This window comes from Copadichromis virginalis, linkage group LG9 (genome assembly GCF_057382275.1).
Source record: "Copadichromis virginalis isolate Kocher_CV1m ecotype Utaka linkage group LG9, C_Virginalis_male_GT1.1, whole genome shotgun sequence".
Lineage (NCBI taxonomy): Eukaryota > Metazoa > Chordata > Actinopteri > Cichliformes > Cichlidae > Copadichromis > Copadichromis virginalis.
The window spans coordinates 16,433,854-16,449,482 of NC_140626.1; the positions used below are offsets into that span (position 1 = coordinate 16,433,854).

The 15,629-nt window shown below is 37.8% G+C and overlaps 1 protein-coding gene across 1 annotated transcript in view; it reads left to right on the forward strand.

Annotated features, from left to right (window-relative positions):
- LOC146701664 (cadherin-12-like) overlaps positions 1–15,629 on the forward strand; it is a 102,497-nt gene that overhangs the window by 41,129 nt on the left and 45,739 nt on the right. Inside the window, exon 3 of the mRNA XM_085467953.1 lies at positions 12,335–12,629. Within this exon, the coding sequence (XP_085324079.1) occupies positions 12,335–12,629 (295 nt within the window). The remainder of the gene's footprint in view (positions 1–12,334; positions 12,630–15,629) is intronic.

Genomic DNA, 15,629 nt, shown 5'->3' on the forward strand with positions numbered 1-15,629 from the left:
CTTATTTTTGCCAACCAGACTGCTGGGATTTTTCTAGCTTGATGCTCCAATTTTATATAAAGTCATGCATATTGTGAGTACTTTATATTGCATTGCATATGGATGCTCAAGACAATATGCTTATATACAGTTAGAGGAAGGTAAAGAGAGATTATTACACTGATACTAAACTAAAAACTTTGTTTTCAGTATTTTCAGTGCAACATTATCTAAGAATTGTAACTGAGTACTGGCCCCAGATAAGAAATGTTTTCATGTTATCAAATCCATCTGAACTGTACGCCTGAATTGGTTTTTTTGGGGGGGGTTTTTGCTGTTGTTGTTTTTTCTAAATCAAGCAGTGCACTGTAAAATGACAGTATAAAGCTTGTGACACTGGATGCTTTTGCAAACTTGATTCACATGCATGATATATTTTTTTTTACCATGTATTCATTCTAAGAGATAATTAACCAGTTGTACTGAAGATGAAAAAAATAGACATGATAGGGAATCCACTATTTTCTCTTTATGCAAGTCATGAGAAAATGACAACAATGGAATGTGCTGCCAATGACAGTCTCAAAAGATACTCAACAAATTATACACTTGGCAAGAAAAAGCAGACAGGGAATTGCTTTCATTAAAAAAAAAAAAAAAAATTTAAAAAACGCAGCAACACGGTGGCACAAAGCAATTATTTAACCCGTAACGGCACTGAAGGTTAAAGAGAAAGCCAATCAATTTAAAGAGTCACATTTACAACCCATACAAGGAAAGAAAAAATATATGCAGTGTATGCAAAGACATGCAGGACATGCCCCAATGCCCTGCTTTTCACACTTGCAGACAAAAGGTCACTTATTTACATATAAGTCAATAAGCCTCTTTTTCTAGAAAGGGCAGAGCTGTTTCTCCCACAACTTGTTTGTTTCCTGCCTGACAAGGAATGACCATCCTTCTTTTTATTGATGGCTCTTCCTCCCAGTACCACCCCACACCTGGCTGAGATTTATTACTGATGTGAAGCCTGCAATTTAATCTTTCAATGAGGACCTATAAGAAGGACATAAAAACCTTTTCAGCAAGACTTATGCACCAGGCTCAACAAAGAGAGCGATTCCATCAGCTGACCATATGAAATTTACAAGCCTTACTCTGCGATAGTATGTTCCACACTGTTAAATACAGTTTGTTTTAAATGCTATGGAATTGAGCTGTAAAGCTAAAACCTGAAGACGGCCATATAAAAGCAGCAAACCTGTTTACATCATTTGATGATGACAGCCACTGCTGTAAAATACTTGGGATAAAATACTTTGATTGACTTCAAGGCAAGCGAGCGGATAATTAACTTCAACTCCAAAACTCTCAGCCTTCATAACACTGTTTTGCATGAAGCTATGAAGACTGGTAGCCAGTGATCAACAGCTAAGCTACAGAAAGCTACAATTTGAAGAGTCTTTCAAGAATCCTGTTGAATTGTGCATGACTTCTATGCAGTATGTCCAACTTGTACATATGCTCCCTACCGGTCTCTGAATTCACCTCTGAATTCAAGTTTGCCACCTTTTTAATTCACTGTCACATTCTGCATAATTTGAAAGGATTGCTCTCCTGAAGAGTATGCATGGAGTGTGTCGGTGAGTCAGCTGCTCGTTACAACATATTAAGAGGTTGAGAGCATTTACAATTGTAATGTACGTTAGTGATGAATGCTGCGGGATTTCTGAAAAGAACAGCTGAAATAAAAGCTAATGATGCCATTCATCTGTCCTGCCAAAGTAATATATATTTCACATATTTTGTCCTCATGGGTAATGGGCTTTTTCCCCTGAATTGCTTGGGCCATATATCCAAATGGTGCACTAATGCCCCAATCAGTATCACTTTATACCATAGTCCACTTTTTCTATGTTTACAATGACACTGATGGGCAGTATTGTTGGCACTGTAGGCAGAAAATCGCATTGTGCATGTCATATCACACATCAATATATCGTTTAATCATGTGTGATATGAGGAAATGGAATGCAGCCTTAACCCTGTTTTCTGGGATCAACAGAATCATATATATCAATGTTTTATTTAAAGAAAGAAGAAGAAAAAAATCAGTACTGCATAATGTTATTTGCAAAAGGTAGCCTTGTATACAACCAGTAATCTTAGCACGAGTTCCTCGGATTCTTGGCCTAGGAAACATTTACATCAAAAACAATTTACAATTGACCCATTTACAAATGGTAAATGCAGTTGTCTCAGTTCTGACTGCTGCTGTCGCACACCCACGACAATATCTGTCACTCTGTTACTGCCTCTTGCTTTCGCTCTCTCCCTTCCTCACACGTGTTTTCTGAGATTGCGTATCTACCAGTATAACCTCCTGTATGAATATCTTTTTTTTTGTTAGCTTTTCGTCCCCATTACCTGACTGAGGTATGACACAAACCAGACAGGGAGCTCCGAGTTGTCAGCAGCAAAGAAATAGCTCGGAGGCCAGTATCGATCAGCTATAATAAGCTTGCAGGATTTGGCATAGTATTTTCCTTCCATCAGCCGCTGCTCACCAAAATTACCTGCAAAAACTTACAATGCAACCAGGAGTCATCATGTGCCCTGACAATACACGAACTTCAAGCCACCTGCAACGTACCCCAATGCCAACAGACTGCCATACTGTCATCATACTCCTGAGTTGCTAGGACAGTGGTTGAATGGCTGAACTGAATGGTGGTTTCAGACCTTATCTAATGAATACAAGACAGCAATAGAACAGGGGCGCATAAGAGCAGTGGAATGTTTTACTCTCATTAACAGTGCACAGTATAAATTCTGACAGGTGACATATAGAATATGCCCTGGTCTTGCTCAAAGCATAATCCACAATTAAATATGGATTAGAATCAATTTATTTAATAAATATAAAGTATAATAAATATGCAAAGAAGAGCTTTGTGATACCAGTCAGGAAGCATGTTTCGCTTGTATACCACGAAATGTGAATAATCCACAGAGACATTTAACTGCATTTAAAGACAAGAAGAGCAAGTACGTTCTAACTCTTTTTCGACTTGTTTACAGTTTTGTAAATGCACTCAGTGGTGCGGGATTGCTGGACCATTCAGGGAACAATGTTGGCTCGCTATCAGCAAAGGGTTGTGGCTGTGATATGCATTCCTTAGAGGAGCTCCACATAATCCTGGTTGCAGAAATCCAATTACAGCATTTTCTACAGAGGTTGGTTACGTTCTCTGAAATCACTCAAATTAATCAATATGCAGGGTTTACTGCATTGCCAATGAGGAACCATGCACTGCAAATCCTAAAAGGAACAGGGATCACCGACCTCTTGCACATTCAAGAATTTACTGCAAGGCAAATTCCAAATATGTGACTATTTTACAGCCGGTAAGATGAGCTACCATTTCCCATCATTTCTGCTAGTAGTTGAATAGTCTGAGTCAATATTAGTATTTTGCCCTGATGATTAATAGATGAGTAGTTGCCTTAGCCATATTTGTTTTCAAAGCATTGCTGGCGCATTGGCTGCTCATCATTTCTTCAATACTGTGGAAATTAAAGGTTTAACCCTAAATCTAATCTTTTTTTTCCCCTTTAAAAGCTATGCCAACAAAATCTGAACTGCTTCGTGATCACTGAAACATTTGTCTGACAGTCTGTGAACACTAAAGGACATTAAAGAAAAAAAAAAAAAGAAATGTAAACAAATGAAATGTAAGTGCAGTGACAGTGTGAGCTTGGATGGCAACAGGAATCTCATTTCAGCTCCACACACGAGCAGTTTCTTTTTATAGCTGCCATGTCACCTGATACCTTGAGCAGAGAGTTTTACTAATTGTGCTTAACATGAAAAATGGAGAGGAAGGATATCATCACAAGCCAGCTCTTATTCACTCATTCTCCACAAGTTAATTTACTTAATGTGTGCAAATGAAATAATGGCATTACTGAAAACTGTAACTGTTTTGTTCATGTGTTAGAAATTGGAAGCAGTGCTACAACAATGGAAGGAATTTCCCCGTCTCTATTTTTAAAAAGCCGTATTGTTAAAAAGGTTATGGATACGATCATGTCTCTTGTCTTGTGGGTGTTTTATAGCTTAAACAAAGCATTTGTCTCCCTTCTTATTAATGGACTTTCTTTACATAATTGATTACCATTGTTAGTGCAATGGAATTTTTAATTAATATCAGTCAAGTTTCACTTATAATTAATGGGGCAATGAGCCTGTTCATTTTGCATTTGCATTTCTTTTTCATCTCCAATTCTGCAGCTCTGAATCAATGTGCAGGTTCCTCTCTTGGGTACTTGTATTGAATAAACTACAAATGTGAAAAATATTCTTTTTATGCCAATACCCAGAAGAGGCTTGTTTTTCCCCACTCTCTTCTTAGTTAAATGACAATTAAATATAAACTCTCATAAATACAATGTGATTATTTGCTCAATAGTACACAAAAATATGAATGCGCCCACAGTAGTACTGTGTTGACTGATGATAGGGCAGCCTATTGAGTCATTAGTATATTGATTAAACACCATCACATCACAAAGTAGAGTACATGGAAGCTATCACAAACAACTAAACAACCTTAAGCAATCTGAAACAGTGCACTGTAAGAGACAGTGGTGTGAAGATGTTGGCTTGGATTTTCATGCAACCTTTAAATAGCAATGTTCCACAATATTAAAAAAAATCAAAACATACCGTCACATGTACAGACCCAATATCCGATTTAAAAACATGAGGACTTACATGTAAGCTTTAATTTTCCAGTTTATCAGATACCACAGAGCAGTTCTTACCTTTAAATGTATATCTTCTTCCGCTCCTGTCCTGTTTTTCTTATCTTTCTCCATCTCTGAGTGAAGTTAGCGCTCCTTCTTTTCTCTCCCTGTGAAATACAGCGGCTTTAGCTAGCAACACAATGTGCGACAAACCACACATGAACAGTTTGTCTTTGCTGACGTTTGTTGAGCTGACAGAAACATTGCGTTGACACTTAAAAAAGGTCACTCCTTTTATGCTCGCTCCTCTTCAGTAGGGCTAGTCATTCCAGTGTTGTGGCAAAAAATAAATAAATAAATAAAAACACCAACCCACTTTTAGCCCCTTAATTTGGCACATCTCATCTCTTTTTATGCGATGTCCTCTGGCGATTAATACACGAACAGGATTTCTTATCATATGTTACTGTTTAGGCTCAAATCGGTTTGAAGACCAGCAGTGACATAAAATAACTCCTCTCAAGTGCATTAAAGCAAAAGTTACGAACCTGTTTTGAAAATGTAAAGAGTAGGAAGTAGTCTTGTGAGATACCACGGATTTCCTTTCCGAACCGATACCAAGTCAAATTCACGGCGCTATCAACGATACTGATCCGATACTTTGTACAAAAACTTAATGTGTTATTGTATTTCAGATTATAGCTTTATAATGATTACAGGACATCAGACTACTTGTTCTTATTGTTCAATTATGAAGAATTATCATAAAGAAATGTAAAAAGAACTAAAGTTGTGTGTTAATTGATGCTATTTGAACAGGTATCTTGTCATTTAACATGTATACTTGCCTGGACATTTCAGCAAAAACATTCAACATTCACACTTTCCCTCATTCACAGCAGTGCTGTGCCACACTACAAGTTTTGGTATCAATCCAATGCCAAGTAAATACAGGGCCAGGATTGCCGATATCAGTACAAATTATTTTAAGTTATTCAGGCAGCTAATTGTGGGAGAGTAGGTGCCATGACTTATGAGATAAATTCTCAGTTTGCAAATTCTGCACAGTTTTAATCACCACTATATCACTGTGATTGTTACTTTCCACAATAATTAGTTAACACAACAAAACACACCTTTCAGTTTTTCACGTGTTCTGAGACTGGGTTTTTGTTGACCTGGGATGTAAATATTTCTGTCTCTAAAGCACACAAAAACGTTCAGACATTTTTTTATAGTGCATGTTTGCGGTTCATTTTTTGCAAAGAAATAATTAACACAGTTCAGTGGGCTACATACTGAACTTAATGGATAAAAGCAAAGTATCAATCCAATCGTGCTAGTACCGATCCGATACCAATACTAGAGTTGGTATTGATATTTGGATTGATAAGCCCACCGCTAGTAGGAAGTACAGATATTCACTAGGTATTCACTAGGGGTGGGTTTAAAAAATCAAATCGATTTTAGTTTGAATTATGCCATATCGATTCATTAAAACCTGAATTGATTTTTAAATATAAATGTATTTTTCAGTAACACCACAATCCTGAAAACCGAAATCTCACAGATTCTGAAGCTGCAGGTTTCGTCAGTCTCCAAACAAAACTCACTGAACCAGCAGCAAAAGAAGATCAACACTACGCTTCACATTTGAAAAACTTTGCTATGAATTCCCTCTTAATTTTGCTTTTACTTCCTGCACAGCTCTCTGTCAGTGTACTTAGAGACCAGTTTACCATCAAAAATCTCTATTTTCTGCATTATTCTCTTGCTTATTGTGCTTTCGTGCTGATTATGCGCCAGTCTACCGTTGTGTACCATGCCTTCGGGAGATGTTTTTTTTTCCCCAAAAATGACCTCCAACAAGAAAGCCTCATTTCTGCTGTTGAATACCAAAGAAATGTAAACTTTAACAAATTATGTCAAATTGCAAAACGCTTAGCTGTGTCTCCAACAAAATATCTGTAACTTTGCCCTGCTTCACTTCAGCAGCATCAGGTAATGTTCATATGTTGATTCATGGTTTTCTTCTGTTTTTGATTTCCTGTGGAACATGTTTAAGTTGGTTATCTGCCATAAAAAGCCAGGCCAGCAAAATTTTCTTCATGGTTTTCCGTATTTGATCCTCAGTTGCTTTAACACAAAGGCATCTGCTAACACCTCTGATGAAGTCTCACAAGTGTCAACTTTGTTTTTATACATGGATATAAAAATCTGAATATGTCTGATCATTCATACACTAATGAATGATCAGAATTATGATATTTCTGACTGTCTGAGTCAAAATTGAATCGAATTGGGATCTTGTGAATCTGAATCGGATCAGTTATAGAAATCAGTGACGATGCCCAGCCCTAGGATTCACTCGTACGTCAGATCATTGCATTCAGGTGTTCCAGTCACCTTAATGGGCACAGGTAATATAAAGGACTTAGGCATGCAGAGAGCTTCTAAAAACCTTTTCGAAAGAATGGATCACTCTCAGGAGCTCAGTGAATTCCACTGTGGTATTGTAATAGGATGACACCTGTGTAGCAAGTCCAGCCCTAAAATTTCATCACTGCTAAATATTTCACAGTCAACTGTTATTGGTGTTATTATAAAGTTGAAGCGATTGGGAACAGTCGTGAATGTACGTCACATGCATCACCAACACTAACAAAAAAGTGTCAGATACAGTGGTGTAAAGCATGATGCCACTTGACTCTAGAGCAGCATTCTCTGATATACCATATCACTGGCAATCTGATGTCAGTGGTCTCGGTTTGGCGATGCCAGGAAAATAGTGCGTGTCTGACTCCAATGTGCCAAGTATACTTTTGGTAAAGGGGAGATTATTGTGTGGGGTTGTTTTTGCAGGAGTTGGGCTCGACCCCTTAGTTCCAGTGAAAGGAACTGTTAATGCTGCAGCTTAACAAGACAGTTTGGATAATTTCATGCTCCCAGCAGTTTGGTGATGGCCTCTTCCTGTTCCTAAGCAGTCCTAAAACAAGTTTCAGACTAGCTGCCTGAGATTATACCCTTGGTTTGAACTTATAATGGTGAAATGAGTTGCGCGATTTCTAATATACACAGGGCTGATGTGGTGATAGTTATAGGAAAACTGAAAGAATGCAGAATGCCATGGAGACATGGCCATGGAATAATATAAAACTTCCAAAGCAAATATAAACAGAGCAGATGTTACAGCAATCATGTAGTTTAAGGAAAAGCACAATCAAAACACAATCTCTACCAAGGATAGGGCAATAAAATCTTTAGTTAAGCTCACAGTGTATACGAAAACCCTCTTGCGGAAAACATTTAAGTGAAGAATTCCCTCCGCAATTTTGAAATATGTATTTCAAGCCCTCGCTGTTCACTATTAATTTAATTTCATCTTCCCACAGTTGGAAATCTACTGTAGTACAAGTGATTTCATAAACCGTTTGAATAGATTTTGAATGTTTACAAGATTGCAAAACAGGACACAAGGTGAAAGATGCATGAACCATAGTTACACAAAACCCTTATTCATCTTGTACTCTTCTTGATGCTCTGATACTGTCCAACTAAAACACCAGGTACTAGAATACACAGTGTTTTATTAAAGACCAGCAAACTCTGAAGCACAAATTCCTGGGCAACAACACTTAAACCATACTGCTGTCAGTCAAAAGATCCACAAGAAATGGCTGCCTTTCATTTGGCTCAACAAAATACAATTCTCCACATAAGAGTGCGTATATCCACAAAGGACTGTGTTTATACCCCAGGCCCTCGGGTATCTGAATGTAGTTTGACCCGCAGACATGGTACTGTGTTACATATAGCATCAGAAAATGATAAATAACTGTAATCATTACTGCTCCAAAAAGTGCTGCCCAGATTTTGTGATGAAGACAGTTTAATTAGAGAGGGAGCTCTCTGCCCAGCTGATTTACAAGAGCCTGATGCATCCTACAACAGCGGAGACAAGAAGCAGGGAACTGCAGCCAGCAACATCATGGCAGGTTTACTAAATGATGAAATGCACAGCCAAGCACAATGGCCAAAGTAAGAGCACAATGGCTTAAACCAAAGTAGAATATAAACAAAGGAAAATAAAACAGCCCAATTATACTTTATAAAGACAGAAAACATATCAGGAAGCCTATTGCATCTAGGTGCATAGGTGCATCTGCACCTATTGCCTTTGCATCCTTAAGCAAAGCCATCACAGAATTTCCCACATGGATTCTACGTTTTACAAATCAATAATCCGAACAGAGAAAAAGTAAACCACATCTTTTTTCATAGCCACTGAAACCAAAACCCTTCTGTCTTTTCTTGATTTTTATAATTACTGATTCACATTTTACATTTTTGAGACATGGCATGACTCAAAATGATGGGGGAAAAAAAAAGAATCATAACAACTCAAACTATTTCATCAACTTCTCTGCTGCAATAAATAAATGTCAATTGGATATCTGAAAAAGCTGAACAGATGGGCCAAAACCATGATGCACATGCTGCACAAGCCTGCACACATGCTAGCAGGAAACAAACAAAATTCAAGTGTACATGAAACAAATCTCACAGAAGCTATAAGCAGGACATCAGCCAGGCATAATGGCACAGCAGCCTATAGCCCAACATCACAGCAAAAAGTAAAATAGATGATTATAGATAATAAATAAGAATGTTCCTCTTAAATGTTTTAGGTCAGACGCAAAAAGAAAGGAAGCAAGAAATCAGACAAAAAAACAGTAATGATTTAAATTAATTAATTAATTTTGGACTTGAGAAACCTGGTGAAATAATTGACATACACTGGCAGTCAATACGTCGTTATATATTATGCATCACCCAGCCCTTGCACTCATACACATACACAGGCAAAAGTAAAACTGCAGCGAGCCTGAGATTGACAAATGGCACAGAGGCACAATGGCACCCAGAAATGGAGAAAATGACAAATGGAGTCACTGAATCATATGCTATATTTTGTAATCACAGTGTTTTCTTTAATGTGGTATTTAATACGATATTTTCATCAAACCCAGAACTCCTCGGGTCTTTGCAGTCCTCATGAGCTCATGTTACTCCATTTAGCAGCAAAGCATTGTAACATTAAGCAAAACTATTCCTGGTTTCTGATGGCATAGGTGTGTGTGTAAGTGTGTGAGTGTGCTTTTCTTTTTAAGCTGCTAATTACTTGGCATTTTGCACATTAAGTTCTATTGACTTCATCCACAACATCTTCCAGTTACCGTCTATCATTCCATCCATCCAACCATCCTGTTAACCAGTTCAAGATCGCTGGGGACTGGACGCTTTCCCAGGTAGGGAACACCCAGGACAGGTCACCAGTCTGTTGCCTGGCCAGTTCAAAATTTATTTTTTAATTTTTTAATTCTGTGTGGTTGCTTTGTCTGTCCCTGTAGTTCCCAAAGCGAGGCTCCTTCCTTATCAACATATCTTCCAAACTAGAAGTTTCCACCCTCAACCCCGTGTCATTGCCCATTGGGTTGAGTGCAGGCACTCATCCTCACATGAAATGAAGATGCATTGTTAAAGTTTTAAAAATGAGTTTTTCTGTACACTTACAGTGCTGCCCTGTAGGCGGATAGCAACAAAAGAAATACCCCAAAGCCTTTTACAATGTTAATTTGAGACACATGAAAAATCACAATTAATTATCATTAAAATTAAGAGACCCTCTGGGATAAATGAAACTGCTCAACCATTCAAGCATGATTGGAAAGAAGTTTTCAGTTGCAAATACTGACACTATTGTTTCATTGTAAGCACTTGCAACAAGTTTTCATTTTATTCTGTTTAGTTTTAATACTTTATGACAGGCACGTTACGACATCCCTTTCTTTCAAGGACTGAATTCTCTTCATGTGGAGACACTTGATCCACTGGTTTCTCTTCATTATAAGACCAACATGTCCCTCGGCAAGAGGGCCTTCAGCCAATAAATGTTACCATCTTTTGCTTTAACTCACATGTCAGTTAGTGGTTAAATTGACATAAGATGGTAGTTTTAAATTAACAGTAGTACATAAGGGTATAATATAAGCACAGCACATCTGCATATAGGAAACCAAGTAAAAAGGTACTTTTTAATTATTTAACGTTGGTTGTGGCCCACATTCTGCTACATCATGATATATACTGTTACGATGTTACAGTACATGCCAATCATAAGTTAGAATCACCTTATATTACTAACTAAGGATAAATGCAAACACATTTTAATGTTACAATATCTAGTTTGTGCCTGAGGATCATACTTTTATCATTATTACTTTATGTATATTAGACAATAATAATACTTTTTGCATTTTTTTTGGTCATTGCAGAAAATATTATGTGGTTTTGCTGCCATCCAATAGGGGTCATGTACTAACTCTAATTTTCATTCATTTCTGTAGAAATAAATAATGCACCACGGGTGATAACATTATAATGCCAGGCTATGCTTGCGTGAGCTTGGGAATTTGCTCTGAATCTCAAATTACTTCTAGTGTGTTTGTGCACATGTCTGTGTGTCTTGGGTTGTTTTGAACCATAATCTACAAAGAATTCATGGCCTCATCCCACATTTACTCTTGGCTCTATGCTGGGCATTGCCATGGAAATTCACTGGAATTATCTATGTGCAAAAAGGTTGATATTTACAGGCTGAAGAAAGGCTAATTTAATCGAGAGAAATGTGAGTGTTAGAGTGTGGATCTATCCACGTGTTAGGTAGTGCCATTGTAAGAGGGTGATTACAGGAATCAGTTCACAGGTTTAAAAACAACCAGAAATGTAGCAACCTCTACTCAGACCCCTTTTTTGATAGAATAAAAATGAAAAAGATGTTTTGCCCCAAGCCACAAGTAGTTAGCTGGCTATGGAAATTCCATACCTTAGCAAGCAAAAATCCATAATCATATATGGTGATGATCACATTGCATTACAGCCTTTAAATATTTAAAAGGCTTTGAATTGTATGAATGAGCGCTGCAGTGAGGAAAACATAACTGTGTCAATAGGCTTTCGAACACCAGCCCAGAACTTGTTTGTCTTGTACAAAGAGAGCTGCCACTGTCCTGGGTTTATATACAAAGAGGTTCTCTTGCTGGAGCTGTGATACTGTGAAACTGTGCTGACTCCTCTGGTTACAAGACTTTTAAGGTGAAGGTTGAAAACGAGTATTTACTTCAAGGATTTATAGTTTGAACTTTGCTACTTGGAAGAAAAAACAGAAAAAGAAAAAGAAACCCTCACATCTCCTGTTTTATATAAGAGAAAATTTTTTCGTCATTCATGATTAGGAATTGATCCACGATGTTGAAGAGTTATCACTGCAGCGTAATTGCACAGAGAGAATACATTATTTATGAGCGACTTAGCCTCATTAATCTGTGAAATGTTCTGAAAGCACGATCATTTTATTTTTCTCATGACTTAGTGTTTTGCAGATCTGTGCAGAGAAATGAATTTGCTCTTTGATGCGCAGTCAGTTTCCTTGGCTGTCTTTGTGAAATAGTCTTCCTTGACAGCCCTTCCCCGGCGCATTCAATGAATCATTATATGTGCCAATGTTTGCACTCAACCTGTCGTTTTTTTCTGCTTTGTCTTGCAGCTACACACTGACCTCGATAAGGGGGACAGTGCAGTGAAGTACACTCTCTCAGGAGAAGGGGCTGGCTCCATTTTCACAATTGACCAAACAACGGGGGACATCCATGCCTTAAGAAGTCTTGATAGGGAGGAGAAGCCTTACTACACCCTGCGCGCCCAGGCTGTTGACATCAACACCAATAGGCCCCTGGAACCTGAATCAGAATTTGTAATCAAGGTCCAAGATATCAACGACAATGAGCCCAAGTTCCTGGAAGGACCATATACAGCCAGTGTTCCTGAGATGTCACCAGTAGGTAAGTAATCATTCAGAGTTACTTTTAAATACTTGGATCAGTATCATCATCGGCACACCGCAATTCTCAGCATTGAAAACTTTCTTTTTTCCACTTTGGAAACACATAAAGTTCTCTTTCAGGCGCATCTTTACAACCACAGGGTAAGACTGCTCCCCCCAACAGATTTTGACATTTCAGAGGACCATTTATTCTTGGTGTGCCCCGAGTGAATTGCACTGCTTTGTCTTTCAACGTTATCCCCAGGGAGAACAGATCAAGGTAATTCACGGGGAAAAAGGCTCCTCTTGATGTGAACTGCAATAAAACCCTCAAAACTCCAAAATCAGCACTCTTTGGAGAATTGGTAGGAAAAACAGGAACAACGCAGCATAACCCCAGTGAACACTCCCAAATCACAGGCTGCATGGTAACTGTTTATTGTAGAATAAGAAAGCGACTTTTAAGTTTATCAAAAGAAAAACATCTGTTGTGACCATGGAAACAGTGTACAGATATGAAATTTAAACAGCACCCACACACTGGATTAATGGCATTGCTTACAAATAGCTAGTTGTTGGGCTTCTGAGGTCCAAAGAAAAGAAAGTCAAACAAGCACTGATGATTTATACTGTGACTTTCATTCTAAAGCATTAGCGAAAACTTCACTTTCCATCAAGCGACTGGATAGTACAGTTCATTTGTGAATTTAATCAGTGATTACATCTGCAACAACCCCACCCCCCACCCTGTTTGTAACACTAGCTTCCTGCTATAAGTGGAAAGTCTTAAGCGGAAACACCCCTGATGATATCATATGCAAAATGATTGGTGAAGCACCCCTGATGGTATCATCATAGTCATTTTTTCAGCCTTTGCAGAGCTCCCTCAAGATCCATAGAACACATACTCCAACTGTTTTTACAGCTTGAGTAATACTCCCTATGGTGTTATGACTATAATGACCTTCGTGCCCATTTATTGGACTGCCCATTTAACTGATATTGGCAATGTGAATAAGCTTAACCAATATGTGAGTGATTACTGTTTTAGGAGAAGGCAATATCTAAATGTATAGTATTCTGTGTAAAAATAGTAAGAGTAACCTATTTCTACATTGAAGAATATGTATATTTTTTAAATAATATCTAGTCTGTATAAAGGTTTAGTTGTGTGTTGGGTGATAGAACTGTTATTCCAGGTCCCATTAAAAAGTAATGGTGAAACCAAGTTGGTACCAATTTATACAGAGGGACATTACTACCAGAAATGTCTTTGTTGAGAATTCAACTGTGTGAATTCAGCCGCAGCGGCCAGTGTAAACAACAACCCACAAGGATGCCTATACTGAGCTGCAACCATTGGATTAGCATTAAACCAAATGAAGTCATTATCAATATTTATAGCAGCAAGACTTGGGTGATCAATGGGCTCATTAACTGCTACATCTCTCTTGTTGTCTTTGTTAGCAGGGCAAAATAAAAGCTAAAAGATGCTGAGCATAAACACTGGCAGATAGAGTCAAGTAATCTATTTGCCCTCGTGGTAATAATCCTTTGTTAGCTATTAGCTTATCCATGAAGTTTTTAGAAAAAGTTAATGTGCTGAAACGACTGTACCTTACTGTGCAAAAGTCTCCTCTAATTTCTTTATATTTTACTCCCAAGGAGCCAGACCAAAGCACCTAGCCCAAGGGATGAATCACCTTTGTATCTACATACAGTATATATGAAAATGTAGCAAAGAACCAATTTTAAATTGTATCTTTAGCCAATATGTTACTTGCAGCCTGTCTCAAAAACTCATAATTTGTTCCAGCTTCATTAGTTCAATTTCTGAAAAATCCCAATTACACCAACAAGATGATTTTTAAAGAGCTAAAAACTAGGCATATCTGGGCATTGTGTGCAGTGTGTCCTTAAAAAATCTGAAGAAACTAGACAAGAGGAGAACAAAATTGTTATACCTAAAAAAAATAAATCTGCGTACTGAACAGTATCTGAAAGTCACGCCCTTAAGAAGGTCAAAATCCAGCAAAGACCTGATGAAAGACCTGAGAGATATATCTGACCCTTAAGCTGATGCATCTGCAAAGCCTCTTCAGAAAAAGTCTCAGTGGATTAAATGCTGTTGAGGTAAATGAGGAGGCTGAGGTATGCCAAATCACTGACGAAGTGGACAAAAATGGACCATAGTGTCAATAGGTCTAATGGAGTGATGAATCTGAAATTGTTGGTTCCAGTTGTTATCCATATGTACAGAGTCAGGTACAAGAGTGTGTGTCTGCAGCCATTTGCAGGCACTTCAGCTAGCAGTATTGGGAACCTGGTCAAAATTGATTAAGTTACAAACATATAAAACTACTATCAGATTTTGATCCACCATTCAATATCATCTGGAAAGTCTCTGACTGGAAATAGCTTTATTTTTTCAGCATGGCCATGCTTACAAAAGCATTGTAAATGCAGTGAAAGCATATCTGTATAGAAGACACAGTGCTTACCAGAGCTCAGACCTCAACATTATTGAACTTTAACTTAACAGAGGACATAACAAAAGGCAGTCAACATACAAAGAAGAGCTGTCTGTGTTTCTTTGAAGACACTTGTCAGGCTTGAATGTCCTTCAAGAAGCCTGGAGAACTATTCCTGAAGACTACTTAAAGAAAGGACAAGAAAGTTTGCCTGAGAGAGTTCAGGCTGTGTTGAAGATTAAAGGTGGCGATACCAACCATTGACTTTCAAGCTCGTTAAAATCCGTTCTTGCCTTATATACTGTTTTTCCATGCACCAGAGTTCTTGACTGATGCTCACTGTATTCATTCTCTTCTTTTTTTACTTCATATTTCATTTCAGTGTCATTTGACTTCCTCTACACTCTACTGAAACACATCATCGTCATTTTTTTGAATACTGACTGAAACGAATTGAATATTTAAAGTTAGATAAATACAATATATTTCCTTTTTGCAAAATGTTACCAGCAGTGACCTTTGAAGTCACTTCTTTCATCGTATTCCTA